At 41.1% G+C, this 26,516-nt stretch overlaps 1 protein-coding gene across 1 annotated transcript in view; it reads right to left on the bottom strand.

Moving 5' to 3' along the window:
* Positions 1 to 214: 214 nt before the first annotated feature.
* Positions 215 to 26,516, bottom strand: part of NALF1 (NALCN channel auxiliary factor 1) — a gene marked incomplete at both ends in the record, with an annotated part of 574,280 nt that continues 547,978 nt past the window's right edge. The window contains one exon of the mRNA XM_082675715.1: positions 215 to 504. Within this exon, the coding sequence (XP_082531841.1) occupies positions 215 to 504 (290 nt within the window). The remainder of the gene's footprint in view (positions 505 to 26,516) is intronic.

Raw genomic sequence — 26,516 nt, 5'->3', positions numbered from 1 at the left:
ATTAAAACACAGTGTATAAAATGGTGTGAGAAACTGAAGTCACTTTCCAGCCTTTTAGTCCATAAAAAGCTGTGTGTGTGTGTCCTTGTTTGGATTCAGGCCCCTCTTTTCCAGTTTTGCCCTCCAGGCCCTGCACAAAGTGATGCGCGGTCAGAGCACCCAGGCCGTGACGCCGGTGGCCAGGGTGGCAGGCACGCTCCAGGGTCCAGCATCCCTACTCCTTGCTGGCCGAGCGCTCGTCAAGTGCGTGGACGCCCCCGACGCCCAGCGCCGTGGCGTTCTGCGCCGCCGAGGCCGTGAGAACTGTGTGAAGGAGCATCAGCATGAGGACACACAGTCTGAGTCTGCCGGGGCCCAGCCTGGGCGCTGCTGAAGCTGGCAGCGACGTCCTGGGACACGAGCCGCCTCTGTCCACCGTCCCCTTGGAGGGGGTGTTGGATTTTGCCTCTCTCCTGACGTCACAGCATTCTGGTTCATCATTGGTTAGAAAGGTTTCGTAGAGCCCTGGGGGGTGAAGAAAGGGCAAGGTTAACAGGCGAGAGGAGGATGGGTAGGAAGGCGCTCAGAGCCGACGGCAGCGTGTACTTTAACATCTGATCCACGACATCTTACGGCAATGGAACATTTTGTAAAGGAGAGTCAAGTCCGTACAGTCTGGGTCAATGGTCAACCGTGCTCTCAAGCCAGTACTTTTAGGTTCCTCACTGCTCTTACTGTACTCTTGGTGGTCATCCATGAAAGTTCTGGGTTGTGAGGAATACAGGATAAAAGGTTTCACTAGGTCAAAACCAGAACCTAAGGTTCTGGATCAACTTGGTGACCAGGAACGTTCAACCACCATTTTCTCTTTAACAGGAATGTGATTAATTAATGCGACGTGTAAAGTGACACCCACTAGTTATGAGTTAGCATATTTTATTTACGAAACCACCAACCAATCATAATACCAGAGCTACAGGAACCATGTTACTAATCACCTCCTCTCAGGAACCTCACCAAGGCTCAGCTCTCCCTTTATGGCTGAATGGGCTTAACATCTACACACCCAAAGCATGACCATTTCCATTTGTAAATACTTCTCTTATTCTTCCATTTGCTATTCTATTGATGACTGCCTACATTGAAGCCTGTATTGTCTTTTTATTTTTATTTTTTTATTTTTTATTTTTATTTTCTGGACCACTGGGGGAGGAGTCTCTGCCCCATCCTTCTCCCTTTCCCATCCTCCAGCATCGCTTTTTAGTGATTGTGGGTCTAGCTCACTCTCTCGCTCTCTCATTCTCTCTTCCTTTTTTCCCTTCCCTCACCACAGAATCTCTCCTCTTTCTCCCTTCTCTTTTCCCTTCTTCCTCTAAAAACACACATTGTTCTTATTTTTAAATTGATAAGTGGAGACTTTCGCAGTGATGAAAAAGAATAAAACAACTGGCTATCTAAACCTTCCAATCTCGTTTCTTGCTAGATTATAAAATTTTTACGTGGTCGCTTAAGCCATTTTGTATCCTTTTTTTTTTAACTTGACTGAAACATTTTTTCATGAGATTTAGCATGAAGTTTCTACACAAATTTTATTCTGTTACTCTCAAGCTTGAAAAACTTAAAAATGATGATAGAGTAATTGTTAGGATTAAATACGATGTATTTACGATGTCGTATGTAAAGTGCTTGGCTCAGTTCCTGGCGCAGAGAACTAACTTGAAAAATTTGACTACTGTGAATTATAATCACTGTTAATAGCGCCTCATTGACTCGACCTTACTCATGAAATCTAGTCTCCTTTCCTCTCTCTCCAGACTCACTGCTCAGTGCTCCAGACATCTTCAACTCTTGGCTGATATCAGAACACGTGACACTTCCACCCACATATGGACCACGGCTCAAGCTTTCTTTCTGGAATTTTCTCCATCAATTCATAGAACTAACTCTCATTTCTCCTTCAGGCTCAGCTCACATAGAATTCCCTTTGTGAAGCCTGTATTCATAGTCCTGGGCTCCTAGTGCATTTTGTGTAACTCTTCAATAGAGCAATTATTATTTTTTCTTTTAATCACAATTGCTCATTTTCATGTCAATTTCCTTACTTATGTGTCACCATAAGAGCAAGAACCATATAGTATCAGCCTCGTGTTCCCAATATGTTGCAGAATGCCTGAATAAAATAGGTACTTAATGAGATTTGTTACATGAATAAGCTCAATATATATTTATTCAATAAAGAGACTATTAAATAATATACACTCTGCAATCTTCAGTTTCTTTAAAAAAATGACCAAGGTATCCTTATAATGATGCTTACAATATTCATTTCTTCTTAGGCATTCAAAGGTAAACTTCACCTTCGCCTAGGTAGAATATGGAAAAAAAACTGAATTAATGAGGTCTGCAGCTCCGACATTTTTATTTTATGTATTTTATTCTTTTTTCAAATAAGATACCTCACGGGTAGACTAATCATTTATTGAAGTATACGTCTTCCAAAATTATATTCTACAAAGAAGAGAGTTTATAGTTAAGATTATAACAATAGAAATCTAAAGGTCATTTAGGTCAACATTTTAGAATGGTAACAGTCGGAATATCTTTAACAATGTCGTCCAGATAAGAAGCTCTTCCGAAGTTGCTCAGAAGCCAGGCGACTGATTTAGACCTAAAGTCATCTCAGAAAAATAAGGCAATTTGTCAGGTCAATCAATGTACTCTTCTTTTGGAGTAAAAACAATAATACTCTTTCTTTTTACATTGTCCATCTTTTTAGTAAGAATCTTTATTCAGAGTTACACATGCATATTAGTAATCAAATCATTCTACAAGATATTTTATAAGAAAAAATTCCTCCACCTCCTCCATCCCAAATTCTTCCTTCTCAGAGGCAAATACTGCACTTTTTAATTTGTTTCTGTATTGGCTCCATTTCTGGAAACGACCTGTTTTATACTTTTCGTGATTTTTCATTTTTTATCACTATCACTAGTAGATTCCTCCCCGCCCCCAACCCCGCCCCAGGACCTGTGAGGATAAAACATTCATTCTGCACCTTCTCCAGCCCATAGGTGACCCCCTTCCTCTATGGTAGTAAGTTTAATACTCGGTGTTCCTTTATTGGAATGCTGTAAAAACAATTCTCAACTCAGACGTGCAGTAAACTTTCATTTTCCATTCCGATTCCACTTTGTTTTTCCTAGAACTGATATTTACTAATTCTTAGAGTTTTCTACATAGTTACTAATTCAGCACCCAATACTTTGCCAGCTCTTTCCTATCAGTTGTGTTTTCCTGAAGAACTATCTCCTGTAGTCTTTTACCATCTGGACTGGTGGCTTTTATGCCTAATGCATAGATTCCAGCCTGAAAACTCCAATGAACCTTCCTCTTAGGGACGCTGGCTGCCTCTTTCCCGTGGATTTCCTATCTCCTGTTCCTTACACCTCTTTACTCATTTTGGTGGACTGGGTATCTAGTATTTTCATAAGGACAAACTCTTGGGAGTAAATTTCTGAGAAGCTGTATGCCTAAAAATGTTTACCTCACGTTTAATTGATTGTTTGCCTGAGGATGGAATTCTGGCTTAGAAATTCTTATCCTTCACCTTTATTTGAGCGATACTCCCATATTTAGTTGTTGAACCTCTGGGACCTGTCCTTTAATATTCTTATCATCTTCCTTGTTCATGACTTCATCCCTGGCTCTGCTTTCTGGAGGATTTGGTGAGCTTTACCATGAAATAATTTTACTGAGTTTTTCTTTTTTTAAAAAAATCACATTTTAATTTCCAAGAGCTCTTTTATATACTCTGAATTTCTTTTTTGAAGTGACTGTTCTCATTTCACAGTTGCAATATATTCTTTTATCACTCTGAGATTTTTACAGCACTTTTATTTGTCGTGTTTTATTTCCTCCCTGCATGCATTCTGTTTTCTCCAGATCGCTTTTTTCTCCTTTGTTTGTCTCTTACTTTTTACGTGGGAAGCCCTCCTCACGTCTGTCACCCGGTCCGACAACTTTCTCCAACCATCTCCAAAAAACAGTTCCCCTCCCACAAAGAAATATGCCAGCACTTTTCTCTGGAGAGGGAGGCATGGGTTATGGAGATCTGACTGCCTCATATACAGACTTCCACCTGCTCTCCCTTATGTCGTCACCTCCTCCAAAGCATTTCATGCTGTCAATTCCTGTGTCTGGAGGGAGTCTTGGATGGAAATCTGGTTGACTCTTTGCTTCTTCTCTGCTGCTTTAGCATTCACTTTTCTAGGTGTCAGCAAATCCTTTCACGTGCACCGATTTTCTTTCTAGTTTCTAAGAGGGTTTGGTTGTTGTCTCCTTAACCATTCTTCTGTCCTTTTGGATTTATGCCTAATAACGATTTCTCTTCTCTTGGGGCTGCCTAGGAAACTTTACTGCACTTTTCCCTACATCGGTCTGCTTTGTCCTGATCTCTGACTCACTCCTCCAGCCAGGAATGCTGCCTGTGGCTGGATTCTGCCTCAGTGTCTCCCCAGAAACTGAAGACACAGGGCATCTGCAAAGGGCCAAGCCAGCCTCGGATTTTTTTTCCCTCTGCTGAATCCTTGTTCCCTAACTCCCTCACGGGTACAGTTCTGAGTTCTCTCTAGTAAACCGTCTGGATACAGATGCTTCCTAGGAGAGCCTACCTATAGCAGCCAACACTTCCTCATCCTTCAAAGAAACTGTAAGGACATATTACCAAATGAAAAAAGTTCTCAGACAATCTCATTGCACAAATATATAAGAGATTTGGGATTAGGAAAGGAAAAGAGTAATTTTTTCAGTTAATGAAATGTTGTTCTACGGTTTGCTACAAAATGTTCTATCTGCAATCTCTAATGAATCATTACCTATTTGACATTGAAATAATAGTAGTAGCAATTATTCTATCTTATAGTACCAACCTCATGAATTATTTCTGATATTAAATAATACACATAAACTGTCTAGAACAGTGCCTGGCAGGTAGTAAAATGTCACGTAATATTAATTATTCCTCTTAGAAGTTGGGATAAATAGTACAGTCAGAATTTATTATTAGGAAGGGCTTTAAGGAACATCTAATTCAAATTCTTTTTCTGTTTTCAATTAGTCTAAGCCACTCACAGAAAAGCCTTATTTTTTACAGCTCAAAACAATTATTCTAGTATAGTCAGTATAAATAACATCTAAGTACAGGAAAGACATTCTAAGGAAATCCTTAAAATAAACACATTATTTAAATATAACCCTTCGTTATCTCAGTAATTTACATTTTGCCATCTTTAAATCCAGGAATATGAGGCTAATTTTTCAAATATTTGAACTAGTAATATGCTTTATAATATCTTTCCAAATGCAAAAGTTTAGAAAACAGTAAAGTAAAAAGAAGGGGGAAAATTACCCCAAACCTGATTTCATTAGGATGAAAAAAGAAACAAGAAGAAACTGTTGGAATTTGTTTCCTCAACTTTTTATTAACATGGACACACATATACAGTCAGACCTCATTTTACTGCACTTCACTTTATTGAGCTTCACAGATATTGTGTTTTTTACAAATTGAAAGTTTGTGGTGACTCTATCCAGCCAGTCTAAGGTGCCACTGTTTTCTTTCATTTGCTCACTTTGTGTCTCTGTGTCACATACTGGTAATTCTTGCGGTATTTCAAACTTTTTCACTTTATTATATTTGTTAGGATGATCTGTGATCGGTGATCTTTGATGTTACTACCAAAATTGTTTTGGGGGTGCCGCAAACTGCATCCACGTAAGATGGCAAACTTAATCAATAAATGTGGTGTGTTTGCTCCACCGACTGGCCATTCCCCGTCTCTCCCCGTCTCCCTCAGGCCTCCCTATTCCCTGAGACAAAACAATATTGAAATTAGGCCAATTAATAACCCTACAATGGCCTCTAAGTGTTCAAGTGAAAGGAAGGGTCACGTGTCTCTCACTTTATATCAAAAGCTAGAAACGATGAAGCTTAGTGAGGAAGGCATGTTGAAAACTGAGATAGGCTGAAACCTAGACCTTTTGTGCAAGACAGTCAGATTGCGAATGCAAAGGAAAACTTCTCGAAGGAAGTTAAATGTCTACGCCAGTGAACACAGGAATGATGAGAAAGTGAGACAGCCTTAGTGCTGATACGGAGAAAGTCTGAGTGGTCTGGATAGAAGATCAAACCAGCCACAACATTCCCACAACATTAGGCAAAGCCTAACCCAGAGCAAGGCCCCATCTCTCTTCAATTCTGTGACGGCTGAGAGAGGAGAGGAAGCTGTAGAAGAAAACTGGGAAGCCAGCAGAGGTTGGTTGATGCGGTTTAAGGAAGGAAGCCAACACCATAACACAGAAGTGCAAGGTGAAGCAGCAGGTACTGCTGTAGAGGCTGAAACAAGGTATCCAGAAGATGTAGCTGAGAAAATTAATGAAGGTAGTTACGCTAAACAGATCTTCAATGTAGATAAAACAGCCTTATACTGGAGGAAGATGCCATTTAGACTTTCATAGCTAGACAGACGTCAATGCCTTTAAGCGTCAAAGGACAGGCTGACTCTCTTATTAGGCACTAAAGTAGCTGGTGACTTTGAATTGAAGCCAGTGCTCATTTCCCATTTCTAAAACCCTTAAGAATTAGGCTAAATCGACTTGGCTCATGCTATTAACGGAACAACAAAGCCTGGGTGACAGTACATCTGTTTACTGAATATTTTAAGCCCACTACTGCAACCTACTGCTCAGAAAAAGATTCCTTTCAAAATGTTACTGCTCATTGACAAGGCACCTGGTCACCCAAGAGCTCTGATGGAAATGGACAGTGAGATTAATGCCATTTCCATGTCTGCTAACATGACATCCATTCTGTAGCCCATGGATCAAGGAGTAATTTTGACTTTCAAGTTATTACTTGTAAGTAATAACTTAAAAAATTCATTTTGTAAGGCTGTAGATGCCATAGATAGTGATTCCTCTGAGGGATCTGGGCAAAGTCAATTGAAAACCTTCTGGAAAGGATTCACCACTAGAGACACTAGTAAGAACATTCCTGATTCATGGGAAGAAGTCAAAGTATCAACATTAACAGGAGTTTGGAAGAAGTTGATTCCAACTCTCATGGATGCCTTTCAGGGGTTCAAGACTTCAGTGCAGGATGTAACTACAGAGGTGGTAGAAAGAGCAAGAGAACTGGAATTAGAAGTGGAGCCTGAAGATATGACTGAATTGCAGCCATCTCATGATCAGACTTGAAAGGATGAGTCGCTTCCTACAGATGAACAAAGGAAGTGATTTAACGTTATCTCCGTTCATTTTAGCATCTTTGATATATCATTGTCCATTATTTTAATTTTTCTTGATCTTTTTACATTTTTCTCTGCACTGTGTTCTACATCTAAGAGTTTCACAATGATTGGAAAGGAGCGTTCCATCCAGTTCCCCTTACTGTCGGATCTGTAGTGCTTGGTCTTGTCTTCATCCTCATATAATAACGTTTCCAAACATTTAAAAATGTGTCTTTACCATTCCCTCTGTTGTCTATCATTTGCTGTGTGAACTTAAGTGCATATCTTTTCATAATTTGTTAAATATGTGCAGTTATTCATTCTCCTAGAATTACATTTTTAAAAAATCACACACACTTGGGCAAATTTGTCTAATTATTAGGGTCGTTGATGAGGAAGTTTATCTAAATTTTCCTTCCTCCAACTTCTAATCCCTCATCATTTGGGGGGGGGCTATATAATCAGATGTTTGAAACTTATTTATTGTCAAATTACTAACATTTTTATATCTTCCCTCCCAGTAATGATTAATAACATTTGCATATTGTTTTATATGTACCTTATTCACGGATTATTTGGTTGCAATTAATAGAAACTCACTGGAGCTAATTTAGGCAACAAAACGAAACAAAATGAAGAGCAGCTAAGGGGAGAAATATGTGAAAACTTCAAGCCTATTCTATGAGATACAAGACTGAGAGCACACAAGGGAACATGAAGAACTAAATTAAGAAATAGCATGGCCATCAGAAGTAGGGGTGCTCCCTATAGCACTGGAATCATCTCTGTTTCCTGCTGCACAGCTCTCCCTCATTTATCTTTGGGCTTTTTCACGGAGATAGGACTTCATTGTTTTTTTCTCTTAATTCAATGTCATAGGGGACTGACTGGAATTGCTGGGTTCCAGTGACATGCTCCTGGGGATGCAGATCGACTTGACATTGGACTGGTTTATGCTGGTCTCATCAGCCACACCAGCGAGAGATTCCCACAGAACAAACATAGCCGTGCATGTAGGTTCACTCTCTGAAAGAACAACGTGAAGTCAGTGTTTTTCTTTCTGCTCAAATATGATATTTTCCACCTTGGAGCTTGTAGGCTATTTCCTCCATTCTCAAAATTCAAGAATGTTTGGAATTTGATCTAATTTCCTTAATTTTGCCAGAATGGGAAGAACCACTTTAATCTGCCAGTAAGAGTGTCTCTAAGCTCAGGAAAGATATTTCCCAGTCTTCGTTTGGTTGTTATTTCTTTATTTTCACCGTGTATTATGTGTTTTCAACTTATCACATTCCCTCTCATCATTTTTATAGTCTTGGTCTCCACCTTGGACTTTGCCTCTGTTTTCTTCAAGCTTATCCTCCACTTTGCTTACTTCAATCTCTATATGGTTGATACTATAAGTGTACAACATATTTGCAATTGTTTTCTGTTGCCCTGCAATATATATATATGCATATACGTATTATATATATTAATCTAAATTAATTGTTATGTTTGCCTGCTTCCCAGCCAAATTTCCTTTCCACGTTTCTCCCCTTGTTTTAAAGGGTCTATATGTCCTTGAATTTTATTGAGAACAGATGCTGCCTAAAATTACCCTTGTAGTAACTTTTCTTAAATATATGCTATCATTCTGTCTCTCAAACTCTGTCTTCCTTCTTTTATGTGAAGTATATTTTATTAGGTTCCATATTTCATTTTCTCTGTGTTAAAAGTTGAACAGATTTGCCCTCCAAATATATCTGAAAGACCTAAATCCTAGTACCTCAAAAGGTGACCTTATTTGGAAATAAGGTTTTAAGAGACTTAATCAAGTTAAGGTGAGGTCATTGGCAGGGTGTGGAGGGTAGGCGTGCAGGATCCACTATGACTTTTGTTGGGTTTTGTTTTGCCTTTTGTTTGTTTTTATGTTGGGAGTGAGTACCTTCATAATTCTGTACAGTGTGTTCCTATGTCCATTTCTTAATCCAGTGATTTTAGATCATATCTATTCTCAACTGACAAAGCTGAGTAGATTCATGTCTGTATAGTTCTCTCCTGTCCCATTAATCTCATATTTGGCCATTGCTTTTGTTCTAAACTATGGTTACATCTTCTTCCATGTTTTCATTCTGTATGTTAATTTTGAAAATTGAAAGTGAAAGAAAAAAATTCTTAGCGTTCATGTAATGCCATTTCATTACAGTAACATCATTCAAAGAATTTAAGATATCAGGCAAAATAGATGATTACTTTTTATATTTTATCAATTCATAAAAATTTTAGATAGCTTTATATTGGACTCACGCTTCTCTTGCACATTTTTTCTGAGATTCTAGTTGTCTTTCATGCTTCATATAATCAGGAAAAATATTATATCTTCATCCCTATGTCACTAAATCCATTTCGTAATCATAACAATTTCAGTGTTCTAATATGAACAGGTTATTTTCGATGCACAGATATTATCTTATGATTTATTTTACTCCACCACGAATATTGAGAGCCTACATTACCCTCTTTCTTGTAATCCTCTTTTGTTCTACTAGAGTAAAACTACAAGTAATGTTTCACATGGAATAGGTAGAAGGTAAATTTTCAAGAACATACACTGTTTTAATTGAAACAGACTTCGTTCTCCTATTTGGAAGACATTTTGCCTGGGTATAGGATCCCAGGCTCACAATCTCTTCTTCTGATAACTTTGGAGGCATTGCTCATTGCGTCCTAGGGTCCAGTGCTGTGGGAGAAAATTATGACTGTATTTGTTTCCTGTCGATGTTGTAGCAAATTACTACAGATTAGTAGCTTGAAACACCACTCGATTATTTACTCACACTTCTGTAGGTCACAGTCTAGGAGGGTTGGCTGGTTTCCCTGCTCAGTGTTAGCAAGGCCAAGATCGAGATGCTGGCAGGGCTGAAGTCCTTTTCAGGGTCTCTAGGGGGGAATTCACTTCTAGGCTCCTGCAGGTTGCTGGCAGAGTTTGGTTCTCCATGCTTCTAGGACTGAGGTCCTTGCCTGCTGTTGGATGGGACTGTTCTCAGCCTCTAGAGGCCATCCTCATCCCTGGGCTTATCCTCCTCCATCTTCAGAGCCAACAGTGACAGTGTGGAGTCTTTCTCATTCTTCTAACCTCTATGACCTCTCCTTCAGCCCCATCTTACCTGAATCTCACACTGTGTCTTTATGACTGACTCTGCCTTCTGTGCTTTTCACAGCCTGTGTGATTAGACGGGACCCACCTAGATGATCCAGGATAAGCTCCATATCTCACAACCACAACCTTAATCATAGCTGCAAAGTCCCTTTTGCCATGTAACACATTCACAGGCTCTGGGCATTAGTTCATGGGCATCTTTTTTGGGGGAAGCCATTATTCAGTCTAACACACTTCACCCTCTGGCTCCCAAAGACCCACATCCACGCCACATGAAAAACTCTTCACCTTATCCCAAGGTCCCAAGTCTCAACCCAATACAACTCAAAGTGCACAAATCTCCCCTAAGTCTCATCAGTTCAAAATCCTCAAATTTCATGATCTATATCACCTGAATTAGGTATTGATGTGACTCTAAGCATACTCCATCCCAGGATAAAATTCCTCTCCATCTGCGAAACCAGAAAGTAAGTTATCTGCTCCCAACACACGATGGTGAGAGACTAATCGTTGCAGACATTCTGCTTCAAAAAGGGAGAAGGTGGAAGGAAAAGGTGGTCACCAACCCAAATCAACTCTGAAATCTAGCTGCACAAACTCCATCAAGTTTCCAGGCCTGTGAATGATCCTCTGCAATTCTCAGCTCCACCCTCTGGGTTCACATCTCCGTCCTCTGACTCATCTTTCCTTTCTTATAAAAAGTTGCATCTGTGTGCAGCTGAGTAGTTTCACTAGCAAGTTTCCGCCAGTAGAATTTTGAGGATCCAACAGCCTCCCTTGGACGGTCCCTTTCCGTCCAAGCTGGCAGTGTTTTTGCTAATGTAAACTTCTCCATAACTTTGTGAGACTCCTGTCTATGTCACAAGGGTTTACCCCATTAGACAAGAAGCTCCCCCACAAATCCTCCTTAGATAATCCCTCCTCTACTTTTGGCTACTGCTCAAAGGGCTGAGGGGAATCCATGAGTCCCACCCTTAATCTCTTCAAAAGCCTTTTGTATAACTTAATACTCTGACCTTCCAAACTTTGTGAGGTCTTAGAATGGTTGTACAGCCATACCCTCAGCAGTTTCGTTTGGTTTTCTCTAGAGTATGCTTTCCTGACAGCAATTTGTTTTACCTTTTGCCATCTTGGTAGACTGAGATTTTCCCAAATCATCAAATCCTGGGTTCTATTGTTGAATAATTCTTCTCTCAGTGTATCTCTCTCCTTATGCATTTTATTATGAGTAGCAAGAAAAAGCCAGGTCACACCTTCAACATTTGCTTGGAAATCTCAGCCACAGAGCCAACGTCATGACTTAGCATCTCTGCTTCCCAGATAACTGCAGGACGCAATTCTGCTAAGCTTTCTGATACTGTCGAAGATGTTTCCAATTTCCATGAACATGTTCCTCATTCCTTTCTGAGCCCTCACCGGCAGGCTTTAACGACCATATTCCTACACCCTGTTCAAGGCAATCTGGGCTTTTTCTATCATGCTCCTCAAAAGTCTTCCAACTTAGGCCACTGCCTGTTTCCAAAGCCACCTGCACATTTCTAGGTATTTGTTACAGCAACACTCCACTTCTACGTACAGAAATCTGCATTCGCTTTCTATTTATAAAGAACCGTCACAGACATCACAGTGGCTTAAAATGTCATCCGTATATTACCTCACAGTTGTATAGGTTAGAGCCTGGGCTGGTTTTGGCTAGTGTCGAAGTGAAGTAGAGACATAAGTCAAAACCAACCCAGGCTCTAACCTATAGAACTGTGAGGTAATACATGGATGCCATTTTAAGCCAAGATGATGTCTGTGACAATTTTTTATCAGGCTGAAATCAAGGTGTTGGCCTTGATTATCCAAACTGGTTCAGGAGGCTGGCAGAATTCAGTTTCATGTGGCTGTAGCACTGAGCTCCCTGCTTTCTTGCTGGCTGCCAACTGGAGACTCTCAGCCTCCAGAGACCACCTGCATCCCTGGCTCACGGCCCTTTTCTCCATCTTGAAATCTAACAACAGTGGGTTGAGTCCCTCCTACACCTTCCATTTCTGTGATTTCTCCTTCTGCCTCATCTTTCTGGCTGATACTTTTGTATTCCGTGATTACATTGGGTGGACCTACATAATCCAGGATAATCTCCCTATTTTAAGATCAGCTGACTAGCTGTCTTAATTCCATGTGCAAAGTCCTTTGAGCCATGTGATGTACCATATTCACGGGCATATCAAGAAAGAAGATCATAGGGGCTAAAATCTTGGCTATGACACAGACGTTAATATCCTTCTCATTTCACTGAAGGCTTGGGTTTGTTACCCTCAGTGAAACCTCTTCGGATAGTTCATATATTTGTTGTTTTCTAAAATTTCAAGAAAATATGTCTACACGTGGTTTCTTCGTAGCTTCTTCTGCTGGTCCCTTTCAATCTGACCATGGTTTTCTTCCACTCTGGAGAAATTCCTTCTCACATTGCTTTGATAATCAATTCCTTTCCCCACTTCCACCTTTATACTTTTTGTTTTGTTTTATCCAAAAAGCTCATATGGGGTTGTCCTGGCCCTTCCACATGTTTTACTCTCTTGTCACCTTCAGTTGTCAAGTCTCTCCAAGAGGCAGAAGTCTCCTCAGGGTGAGTGAATGGAGATGAAGTGGATGAATCGCAGCTCCCCTCCTAACACCCCAAAAGTCATTACTAAGAAGCCTTCCTCACATCCACCCAGGGAGCTCATTCAATGTCTAGAAAGTCGATCCCTGGATTTTGTGGGCAGACACCACACTGCATAGACAGGAATGGGGATGATCTGTCGGCTCAGATGTCTGCTCAGAGCCTTTAATCCATCAGAGAATTTCTGGTCTTTTTGTTCTGCTTTCTCTATGTTCCCAAAACAATCCATGATCATCAAAGGGTCCTATTGGAAGAACAGTTCCCACGTCTGCTGTGGTCTTTTTTCAGAGCCTGCTCTGAAGGCTCTCACAGTTCTGGTTGCATTCTAGAGTCCTGCATTTGCCTTTTCTCTTCTGTACATTGTTTATTTAAAAAAAATTTTAAATTATTTTTGGCTGTGTTGGGTCTTCTTTGCTGTGCGGGCTTTCTCTAGTTGTGGCGAGCAGGGGCTACTCTTCCTCGCGGGGCTTCTCATTGTGGTGGCTTCTCTTGTTGTGGAGTACGGGCTCTAGGCGTGCAGGCTTCAGTAGTTGTGGCGCGCAGGCTTCAGTAGTTGTGGCGCGAGGGCTCAGTAGTTGTGGCTCGCAGGCTCTAGAGCACAGGCTCAGTGGTTGTGGCACACGGGCTTAGCTGCTCCGCAGCATGTGGGGTCTTCCTGGACCAGGGCTCGAACCCATGTCCCCTGCATTGGCAGGCGGATTCTTAACCACTGCGCCACCAGGGAAGTCCTCTGTATATTTTTTAAAACAGTCTCTGTTCTCCCTGTGTCCCATTTTCTAGGTTCTATAGCTTCTATGAATGTATCCCATTTTGTAGTTTTTACTTCAATTTCAATAAGAGTTCGAGACAGGTGGGAAATAAAAGCCTGCTTCAGCTTGCCACCTTGAACCAGAAGTCACACCCGCACTCAAATGCAATGGTTTACTCATCACCAGGACCATTTTTTGCCATCATGTAAATCCTGAGAGTTGCAAAAAATAGTTTTTGAAATTAGCATTTCACCTTTAATAGTCCTTCATTTTTTATTTGCTGCAATAGTGGTTTCACATGCATATAACCTAGGATTTATTTAGAAATAACTTACAAAAAATATAAAATTAGCATTAGTATCCAAATTGTATCCACTTTTTTAAAGGTAAAAATAACATAAGTGACGTGTAGAGATTTTGATAATTTTCTAGGATTATTTTATCATTGGGCTGGTAAAACAATATAAAACGAGGAGTCAGTCTCAGAAATCTAGAAACAAATTTCCAAATCATATGACCATCTGCAGAAAGAATGACTTATATTTAAAATCTTTATAGTATCTTTTTTAAGCAAGGGCAAATTTTAAGTAATTAAGGTATACATTTGAAATAGATTAGTTTTTTTTTTTTTTTGAAAGGAGTGGTGGCAAATGTATCAGGTCCACATGATGAATTTTCAGTCTAACATCACACTGAAATCTAACTACTCCATCCTTCCTCTAAACACCTAGCATTCTGCTTATCTCCCAGAGAACAATACGTATTTGTTTAATGAGGGGAAGGAACCAAGGGATCATGAAGTAATACTCTGAGTTGTAAAAGACTGTCTTAATGCGTTGAATATATTAGCACACGGATATAACCCAATAGTAAAATATAAGTACACATATCAGGAAGAAAAGTGACACAGACTCTCAAGAACGGGCCACACAAGTACCTGCCTATGTAAAGGTCATTCAGAATAGAAAGCTAAGTGCACACTCGATAGAATAGAGATTGTTTTACAAATGGAAAATCATATGCAATGAAATTAAAATCAAAGGCCCACATTAAAATGGCAAAGAAGTTCTACAAAGAATTCACTCATTTCTTAAGACCATAGGCTAAATTGAGGGATAAATTAGGCATTCAAAGTGTCTAGAAGCTAAGCAGGTAATTTCCTCAACGATGGGTCCTAAATTTTTCTAGGATTGGACTAAAAGAACAGAGACTGTCTTCTGCAGTCAGAGAGGATACAGTCTCAACATAACTAACACATGATGTTAAATATCACATTTTCATTGTTATCTCTCCTAAAATGGTTACAGTGATATTTTTAGTTATGAAAAATTTATTCTAAGAAAATAGGAAAGAAAAAAAGTTCATGGATGAAGAAAATATTTGCTCATTTAATTTCCCACCCCATTCCTGATGATGCCTTTTAGGGTGGCCTTGATGTAGACTTTATAGGATGGCATGGAGGAAAACCATGTCAGTTCCCAGAGGAGTGTAGCTGTTAGCATCTGTACAAACCATCAGAACATTGTAGGGCTCAAGGCAGGGGGTGCTGGTGGGACGGAAAGACTCATGTTCCTCTTTCTATTCTGATAAGTTCCCACGTATCAGGGACTTGTACCAAGTGCAACTAGTAAACGTCACCTGAGGAAGGAGTAAGAATCTTGACTCCTCTTCCATTCCTGTGAACCAGCCATGGTTGCTAAGTGCTTTCATTTTTCCACTTGGGTTCCTCTCATAGATGGGAAGAGTGTTTATGGGATTTCATGAGATGAATTTCAAGGATTCAGAGAAATGCGTTTAAGTGTGTCCTACGAATCTACATTACAGGAGGATGTGAAAAACTGGATCTCTCATGGATGTTTCCGTGACTGCATGTTGAGTGCTAGCTAGTTCAGCATTGTAACCCAAGAAGAAAACTGTATGGTCCTCGTTAAGAACATTACCTATTATGTTCTATTTCTATTTATTTGTGTTATTCTTCTCTGTGAAGTGACATGGTGAGGATCACATACTGTAAATCAGTGTCATGTTTTAGTAGATTACCCAGTCTTTTTTTAATTTGGCAATCTTTAGTAACTATGACTCTGCAGAGGAAATATCCTTAAAAACAGGAAACTATGTAAATAAGTCTGCGGCTGCAGAATCTCAAGCCATGACTTGTAATTGAAGAGACAGTTTTGCTAGTGCTTTGATCCATCCACGAATGTAGTTAGAGTACAAACAACATTTCCTGCTTTTCTTTCTAAAAAGAAAAACAGACTTTCTGTGTAATCACAGAATACGTACAAAGCTATCCCAATGTCTGTGTCCTGCCTACACGGACACATGTTAATGGCTTCAAGGCATGAAAACACCTCATAAATAGACCCGGACTTCAAAAATATGCTTTTTTAAAATGAGTTAGGGGAAAATTATTTTCCTAATTTGATCACCCGTTTTTGAAACATTAAATGTGAACAAAAGTAGTGATTTTCATCAAAATATTTTTACTCAAAGATAATGCCAAAACTTAAGTTGGTAGTACTCCGACTCTAAGGAAAAGCCAATATTATAGAATCATTTATAACAAGAAAACTGTCTCAATGTGTTAGAGTTGACATTGAACTTAACAAAAAGAATATTAACTAGAATGATTAACTGTCTTTATTTGTCAGATGTGAACTGACAAGTTTAAAGTAAAAGAGATATGATTATTCTTTTTTGGAGTGGGGGAAATAATCGGATTTAACACTCACTTATGACTATTATTTGAGAGACAAAGAACATCTGTTCTTTTATAATAACAAAAGCATATATTTGTTCAATAGTTTTGATATCTACTGGTTTTCTGCTGATTACATTTTTTTAAAATATATAAAGACACATACATATATAGTAAACTGAGAAAATATTAAGATGAGAAAAGATTAGACTGAGAAACTGAGAAAATATGAAGAATAACAAAAATGAGGTTTTGAAGGATGTATCTCTCAGAAGCAAGACGGCACAAATGAATATTCTGAGAAGCCAGGCTCCTTGGGCCCCTTGTTTCCTACAAGAAAACAAAGATGCAAGAAAAGGAAAATGTGCACAGGTGACGACAGAAAGAAAGAAAGAAAGGAAAGAAGGAAGGAAGGAAGGAAGGGAGAGAGAAAAAAAGAAAGGAAGGGCCTCCCTGGTGGCGCAGTGGTTGAGAGTCCGCCTGCCGATGCAGGGGAAACAGGTTCGTGCTCCGGTCTGGGACGATCCCACATGCCACGGAGCGGCTGGGCCCGTGAGCCATGGCCGCTGGGCCTGCGCGTCCGGAGCCTGTGCTCCGCAATGGGAGAGGCCACAACAGTGAGAGGCCCGCGTACCGCAAAAAAAAAAAAAAAAAAAAGAAAGGAAGAAAAAAAGATTATATATTAAATTAAGAATTAGACATTAGGAGGTGACATAAAAAAGAAAAAAGACTGACGTAAAAAAGTTCAAATACTAGTATTTAGTGACTTGAAACAATAAGGATGTGTAATATTTTGCTTATAACATCGAGAAATACTCATTATAATATGTATGTCCACAAAGGAATGAGAACTGAGAAGTACAATACACCTCTGGCAAGAATCTATGTCGTTAAATCTTTCTGAGTTTTTGGCAATAAATTTCAAAAGCCTAAAGTTTTGCATGCGCTTTAACCTGCCAAGTCCAATTCAATGGGTTTAGGGAAATGAATACTGCAGCACAATGGATGGACCCAGAGGTCATCACACTAAGTGAAATAAGTCAGAAAGAGAAAGACAAATACCATATGATAGCATTTATATGTGAAATCTAAAATATGACACAAATGAACCTATCTATGAAACAAAACCAGACTCACAGAGATCAGACTTGTGGTTGCCAAGGGGGAGGGGGGAGGGAGGGATGGATTGGGAGTTTAGGGTTAGCAGATGCAAACAATTATATATAGGATGGATAAACAACAAGGTCCTACATATCGTACAGGGAACTATATCCAATATCCTGTGATAAACCATAATGGAAAAGAAAATGAAAAAAAAAATGTATAACTGAGTCACTTTGCTGTACAGCAGAAATTAAACACAACATTATAAATCAATTCTACTTCAATAAAATTTTTTTAAAATGTATGGAAATAAGTATGCATAGTAGTATTTTTTTTTTACATAGCAAAAAAATGAACACGAAGAAAAGTCCGGTAGTTAGTAAAACACTCAAGTAATTTACATCATAATAATACACTGTATTATCATGCAAACATTAAATTATGCTATAGAAGCATATTTAATCATTCAAACCACTATTCATGGTATAAAATGTTGTTTTCCTATTGGTGGTAGATGATGGATTTTCTTATTATCTTCTTTTTGCTGATGGACGCTTATTAAATGCTTTTTTTTCTTTTTGGGTCTTAGTTGAGATCTTTCGTGTGGCACGGGCTCCAGGGAGCGTGGGCTCAGTAGTTGTGGTGCGTGGCCTTGGCTGCCCCGAGGCATGGGGGATCTTAGTTCCCCGACCAGGGATCCAACCCATGTTCCCTGTACTGGCAGGCGGATTCTTTACCACTGGACCACAGGGAAGTCCTGACACTTACTGAATGTTTTTAAATAATTAAGCATGCATTTTCTAGTATAAATATAATAACAGGTATTACTCTACAGAAATGTTGTTGTGAGTTTTTAAGATATTTGATGAAAATGCTTAGATTCTCAGAGACGCCATCTTTTCTCTAGTCTATTGGCGCTACAGGAACAGTAAGCCCAGCGCTTCTGATGAGGCTCTCCCGGCTCTCCCCGGGCACTTACCAGCAGAGGCCGGCTGGGAAGGCACGCAGGCTTCCTTGGTCTCTCTGGTGAGGGGGCATCTATGCGGTGGGCAGCTGTGGTTTAGTTCAGGGAACATCCGTCACCCCTCTGGGAACAGCACCCGGATTTTATTTTGGGGAGAAGGCTTCCTGCACTCCAGGATGGGGTGCCGGTGAGGCTGGGCCAGCCCCTCCCACATGCAGGAGGCCTGGGACTTGCCTTATTGACCTGGACGTTCCGTCTCCCTGGCTGCAGGGATTGCTCAAGTGTGGACACGTGACTTAAGCCACACTACTGGACTCCACGGCGGGGCTTCTGCAAAAATTATGGCAATGAGGTGATCTCTTCCTGCTGCGGTTCCCGAACCGAGAGGTTATAAACCTGTAGCTGCTGGTGAAATCAACTAACAAAGAGAAACACAGAGCTCAGGGGTGGGGCCGGGGAGCCGGCGCTCGACTTGGGGCTTTGACAGAGCTCGAGAGTTGTTCTCTGCGTGGAATCTTTCCTGTATCTCTGTGCTTCAGTATATCTCTTTATGTCAGCATATTTCTACCACCCATCTATCTATCTATCTATCATCTATCTAATGAACAATATATTCCCTGCTGTTTATTTCTGGACCGTGAATTCCGTCTCTGCTTCAGTCAGTTCCAGTAGGGTTTCTGCGCTTGCAGGACGCCTTACCGACACACATACTCTCCTCATGGAGACACTGTGAAGCTTTAAGGAGACGGTGCATCTTAGGTGCCTGGCTGAAGGTCTTGTGCCGACTAAGCGCTCACAATTAGTGGACAGTAATAATGCTGGGCGTGGTTATAACAGTGGCAGTGACATGCATACACAGTAAGGTAGCCTGGAAGCTAGGGATGAAATCTTCATCATGGATCTTACCCTTGTTTGGGAAATCATCTGCTTAAACATGGGAAAACATAGTTTCTCTGTATTCCCTTGCACATCTGTAAATCTGTGATAATTACACTCTCTATACTTACATCTCAGAGAAGTTATGGAGATAAGTGAATCGTTCCTTTCCTCTTCGATATTTTGTTAATACATTACAGGCAACACCTCCAGTCTAGTATTTATTCAATTTGTTTACTTCCACAGATAAACTTGTGTTTCTCTGGTTATGAACCACATCTATTAATCCTCTTTCTATCCCCAGCATCTAGCCCAATAGCTGGTACATGATAGATGCAGGAGGGCAAAATGATGCCCCCCCCCGAAGAGGTTACATCCTAATCCCCAGAACCTATGAATATCTTGTAATGTGGCAAAAAGGAACTGAGAATGCAGATGGAATTAAGGTTGCTAATCATCTGACAAAATAGGAAGTTTACCAAGCGAGACTAATCTAATGACACGAGATCTTAAAAAGGGAGAGAGGTTGAGTCCAGCGGGTAAGAGAGATGTGACACGTGAATAACTTGCTTCTCCACTGCTGACTTTGAACTTGGAGCAGTAGAACCACAAGTGAAGGAATGTGGGTGGCTTCAAGAAGCTGGGCACTCTCCTTGGTGGACAGCCGGCAAGGGAACAGGGACCTTGGTCCTACAATAGCAAGGAGCTGACTTCTGCCAACAGTCTGAATGATCAGGAACCAGGTCTTCTCCTAGAGGTTCCAGGAGAAACTTTGATTTCAGCCCGGTGAGATCCAACTTCTGACCTACAGAACTGGGAGATAACGTATCTGTGCCGTTTTGAGACACAAAGTTTGTGGCAATTTGTTAAGGCAGCAATAGAAAACGGAGGCAATGAGTGTTGTGCAAATTTATGTTGAATGAGTGAAAATGCAAGGGAAAATACTTAGGGCGGAACAGGACGCACTTCTTAGGAAGTAAAATGTGGAGGAGAGAATATAATTTCATATACATCTACCACATTTCTCCTCAGACATTTCTCTCCAGCATAGCAAGCATTTTACAATAAAAGTAGGCGGAGCTAATGACCCTCTGGAGTCAAGCTTATGATGAGAAGGTCACGACTGAGAGAAGCTTGGCTACTCCAGTTACAAAATAAATTCTGGTTGAAAAGGGAGAAAACAGAAGAGCAGTGAACTGTGCCAAGTCAGGGAGCCAGATGCCTTGGCTTCGACTGATGGCTTCAGTGTGAACCCGGGGAAGAGACTTGGTTTCTCCATTCTTCAGTTTTCTTTTCTGCTGGATTTAACCACTGAGCCATCATGTGGGACGAATATGACTGAGGAAAGCCTGCGCCTGCTTCCTCACTTGTGCACTTTCCTAGGTGATCACTGAATCCACTAACGGTCCCGACCTCAATCTTCTTTACGGTCCAGACCCAACCGTGCACGGAGCCAATGGGAAACCCACCCTCAAGAGCTGGACGACAGCTCACGTCCTCTCAGCTCTGAACCTCCGTGACGTTACATATGGAGTTTCCCTAATTATATGTTCATGTTTGCTTCTTTTGTGCTATGATTTCTAATACACTTCCTGCTTTTCTGGATGCTCCATGCGTTTAAATTTTATCTCTTTGTGGAAAGAATAATAGAAGCGAACAGGGATGTAAACCATTCTTCTTGTAAGGATTAAGATTTGGAATTTGAAAGCTGTCCACAAATCTCATAAAACTGTTATATAAAATCATGAGTCTGCATTTCCTTCTGACACTACAAGAGTAGGCTGGAAATGATAAGAACAAACACATCTCCAAATCGAAGACAATTTATCTAGAGATAGAAAGTTTATTTAGCTAGGTTCTCCCACCCCCGCTTCTCATTAGGATTTATTTTTTAGAGCAGTTTTAGGTTTACAGCAATGTTGAGCACAAAGTACAGAGTGATTAGATTTTCCAAAAGAAAAATTCACTAACTGCAATTTCGTGACATGAAAAGTTTGCAGATTCAGGTTCAAGATCTTCTAATCGTGAAGCCACGAAAGGGTGGACACAGTACACACAGCAGCTTTGCAAAGTGAATGTGGTTCTAAATTCTTTCAAAAGGAGATTCGTGAAATTCATGAAAATCATTTTATTTTGCAATTAAAACCAATCCACACTGGTTAATACTCTTTCTTCTTCATCATTCCTCTCTCTGCATAATTATTATCCTCTAACTCCTCTAGGCTGAGTTCTCTCTTTGCCTTTATGATTCCTTTTTATTGCTTCCTCTCCTCTAATCCTCTAGAACTTTTGAAGTACACAGAATCTGTCTTCATAGAAGGGTTAGACATTATTCTCTTCTTGAACAAACAATACTGAATGTATCTGTTCTATTCCAAAATTGCCAGGCAGAGCTCAGAGCCGCCCTAACAAAGTCCCACAGACTGGGCGGCTTCAAAACAGTACTTTATGGTCTCACAGTTTTGGAGGAGGACAGTCTGAGGTCAGAGTGTTGGCAGGGGTGCAGGTGATGGTATTCTCCCTGTGTTTCCCCCCACTGTGTTCCCTGTGGGTATGTTTGTGGGTACGAATGTCCCCTTGTTATAAGTACACTTCTGTGAGATGAACTGAGATGTTAAGAGCCCTAATTTCCTGCACCTCAACGTGACCGTATCTGGAGACGGGACCTTTATAGAGATGACTGAGTTAAAATGAGGTCTTTAGAGTGAGCCCTAATTCAATGAGATTCCTTATGAAAAGAGTAAATTTGGACACCCAGGAAGACCCCTGGGTGCACACACAAAGGGAAGACCTTGTGAAGACACAGTAAGAAGGTGGCCCAAGGAGAGAGGCCTTTGGAGAAACGAAACCTGCCAACACCTTGACCTTGGACCTCTGGCCTCCAGGACTGTGGAATAATACATTTCTGTTGTTTAAACCACCCCGTCTGTGGTGTCTTGTTACATGGCAGCCCTAGGGGATTAACATACCCACTGGGCAGCACGGGATCAGGGCCCATCCTGGTGTCCTCACTTTAACCTGATCACCTCCCTAAAAGACCCTATTTTCATATAAGGTCACATTCTGAGATACTGCAGGTTAGGCCCTGAACTGGGGGGCAGGGGGCAAGTTAACCTTGATGGTCAGTTTGGGGGGCCCACTTAAAATGTAAATTCCATAAGTGAGGTGTCACAGCGTTCATCAGGCTTAAAGTCCTAGCATCCCAGGTGAGTAAGCAACGTGCATGATGAGGTCTGAACAGCTTTCAACCTGAGTCTTTATCTTGCCTGTGACAGAGGATGGAACGTGAGGGACAAAACGGCTTTCAAAGGAAATACTGATATTCCCTCTGACTCCAACAGGGGGACGTGTTGTTAAGGCGCATCTACCTGTCAGCCCCCTTTCTGGAATCGTCAGAATGTCGCCGGCAGAGGCAGGCAGGAGGCAGCTGGTGGCCCTGCAGGGTACAACCTTCACCCCCTGGCTTCCTTGGGCTTCTCCCCACCTTGGATGGTCCCTTCTTCCTCATAACAGGGCCCGTCACAGATTGCTCCCCATTAATTAATTCATTCGAAATTTGTTTATTGAGCACCAACTGTGTCAAACAGCTTTCTGGGCACCGGGCATACAGCCATAAACAACAGACATGTTCAGATAATCTCCCAAAGCAGGAAGAGAATGCTTCAGGATACGAAAATTATTCCCAGAGAAAAGTTAAAAGATTATTTTGAACAATGACTGCATCACGGATATAGACACTGACCTCCTACATCTCACTAATTTGAAGAAAACTTGACATTGAACCCAAAGAGTAAACATTATAATGATCTGATACATTAGAAATTATGACTAACAGTAACCATCTCATCTGGTAAAGTCAAGTCGAGCCACCAAAAAGACAAGATTTCAAAACTGAGACAAATTGGTTCACTTTCCATTTTTAAAATGTATCGAATGCATGATTTCCTTATGGGACTCAAACCTACTGAACACAAGGCAGAAGGCAGAGTCACAATTATTTAGGCAAACATTTTAGAGACCTTGGGTCCTTGCCGTTACCCTTCAGAGTAACATATCTGTAGGTTTGCATGTGTGCAGTCTAAAAATCTCGCTCACTCATCTGACTGAAAAAGCCAGGCATCTAAGCACAAAATCTTCCAGAGAACAGTGCCAGACAGTTCTCCTTTCTTTAAGCAGAAAGAATGGCCCAGGTAGAAAATATACGTGATGTTTATTTTTAACATAATATGTGATGTTGTGAAATCAGGATGAGTGTGTTGAACTACTGGAAACGGCATCGCACACACCACAGGCTGTGTCCCCACCTTCTCTTTCCCTACAGGGGGACCTTCTCCAGCCGGACAGCAGAAAGGAGACATTTGCTTACAGGTTAATTTCAGGACAGACCCAATGGCCACTTCCCGCTCCACCAGTGATACAGATACTGGACCAATAGCTAGGAAGTGTGGGTCTATCCTGATTTCTGCAATAATAGGTTGCAGGGGGTCAGCTCTCTTTAATCCTGTATAAAAGCAACATCAGACCAGATGACGTCTATAATTCAGGCTTGTTCTCAAATTGACTGAATCTATAATCACGTGAGGTCACTGCAGTGTCCAAAGCAGTTCAGTGCCCAGGAAAGCTACAGGGTGGGGAGAAACACTTCAGAGAGGCTTCATTGCAGAGATGTTTAACTGCAGATGAAGTTAGTAAACGCCTTCACTGAATAAGGTTTCGCCTGTTCTAGGAGATTCCTCTTCGTGCAGAGTTACCCTTCCTAGACCGAATTCCAGAACTGAAATTCTTCCTTTATCTTCCTACTTTGCTGCCATGTCAGTCATAAACAGCTCTGAGTCTTGTCGGTCACGAAGCTTTCTGGGGATGATGTGAATCTCTGTAGAACGATGTGTATTTCACCCTCCTCCTTGCTCTAGGGAAGCTCTCTAAACGTTTTCTTTCAACCTCCATCTGAGTACAGACCAACCAACTCATTGCCCAGGATGCCCTGCCCTGGTCCCATCGGAGCAGCATTCAATAGTTCTGGCTTCAGTAAAGGACAGTCGTCCATCCTAGGGAGTTCAGAGGTCAAGACATACCGGCCAGGCCAGCAAGTTACGCTGCTGCTACAGATTACCAGGCAATTGTGAGATGATGTCACTAGGATCCTCTCCAGGTGGCATCAAGGAGGACGGCTTTCTGCTCAATGCACCTGCGGTGCCCACTTACCTGGAACCAGGCCAGGAAGTGGCTGCAGGCTCCGCCCTTCCTGGCTCCAGAAGCAGCAAGCTTGGGGCTCCCTGCCAGAGAGACTGGACACACCTTGGGGCTGATTCAACTCCACGCCATGCCAAAGCTCCAGGCATGGTTTCCTCAACTCTCCCTGGTCTAACCCCGTTCATTCCTCCTCTTAGATCAGGTAAGGTAGAGAGAGAAAATGCAGAAGTACAACGTGGACTGTGTTGGAACTTCTCCAAGGTTTGTCTAAGTGTGCAGGTTTGGGAGGGTATGGCCAGTTTTATCAGCACACCTGGAGGTAGATGAGTTTATCACCAGTCCTTCCTGGCTCTCCAGCGAGGGGCATCCAGGGGGACCTGGGGCGAGATGCCAGACTCCACTAACACAGACAAGGATGGACTCTGCATTGTCTGGTGCTGGGGTGCTTTGCCCTCATTCTGGACCAGGAGGCGCCCATCTGACTCAGATTCTGCCTGGACCAAGGGGCGCCCACCTGACTCAGACTCTGCCCTCAACATCCAGGAGGGCTGAATGTGCTGGAGACCCAGACCCATCAGCCACTTGTAGAGATGAGGAAATGGAAACCCAGTGGGTACGACGTTCCAAAATTCATAGCTATGGGCAGAATCCACCAACCTAATTTCTACTCCGGGGCTCTTTCCCTGCATTAGTCCCCTCGCTCAAGGCAAACTTGAACTGCTGGGGAAGCACACGGAGGTGGACGTCGGGGAAGATGATCTTAAAAGTATGAGGACCTGAACTCAGGTCTCACTATACGAATTTAATAAGCCTCCAAAAGTGCAGTGTTTTAATGGAAGACGATGTCCCACACACATGAAGTTACTACATGCTACGTAAGTTTTTAAAAATAACTTATTTTCATATTTATTATTTATTCTGATCATACTATCTTCCTTCACATTTCTCTTTTGGTCTAAATTTATATATATACATATATATTTATATAAAGATTTTGTATCTACATAAAGATTCTGTATCTACATATTTTGTAGATTTATATATATATATATTATATATATATATATAAAGACTTTGTATGACATCACATGGTGCTATAACTAGCTGGTATTTCATTATTCCTTTTTCAGAAAAAAAGACCCTTGAGTTTTAGAAAATAATCAAACATATTCACACACTGGAGAAGGTACGGAGATTAAAGATATCATAGACGTCCAAATTAAAATTTATAGGGAGCAGATTTTTCTACTGAAACACTATTTCGGTGAGAAAATCTTTTACATAATCTTTCTAAAAATCTTCATCAACTCCCCAGATGTGAGATACAGTTTAGGGAATGTTTTTTCACAGTTGTCAACTCTCTCCTGTGAATGACACGCAACATTAAAAAATTCCTTTCTGACTCGATCAATATGCATATCCAAGTATTTTCCCCCATCTTTTTCTCTCAAAGGATTATTATAATGACTTCCCTTGCCTGAGGGAAATAAACCGCTTTAGGTCCCCTGCAGACGCAGAGCCGCGCCACCAGGGGGCGCCCGTCCTCCATCACTTCGTAATCAGACCTGTCACCCTAACGAGCAACAGCCCGCCGTGTTTTCCCAGGAGGCGGAAATATAACCTCATGCTTGTCACAGCTAAAAAATGAAATGCAGAATTTACACAGAATTCTCAAAATGTTTTATCTCCATTGTCAGTAACCCCCAGCAGATCTTTTATTTTTTCTTTCAATAATTCACCTATGAAAAATACAGCAGCAAATCAGGTAGGGTCTCTCTCATCCATCAATCAAGTGGCAATTTTCGCAACGTATGTTACCATAGCACCCGCAGCCTGAGATGCTCTGCTACTTCTGTGTTGTTAGTGTTGGCTCACCAT

This window comes from Grampus griseus (genome assembly GCF_964374135.1).
Source record: "Grampus griseus genome assembly, chromosome: 18".
NCBI lineage: Eukaryota > Metazoa > Chordata > Mammalia > Artiodactyla > Delphinidae > Grampus > Grampus griseus.
Note: the sequence above shows the minus strand (reverse complement) of the source record. Positions and strands in the feature narration are given on the sequence as shown.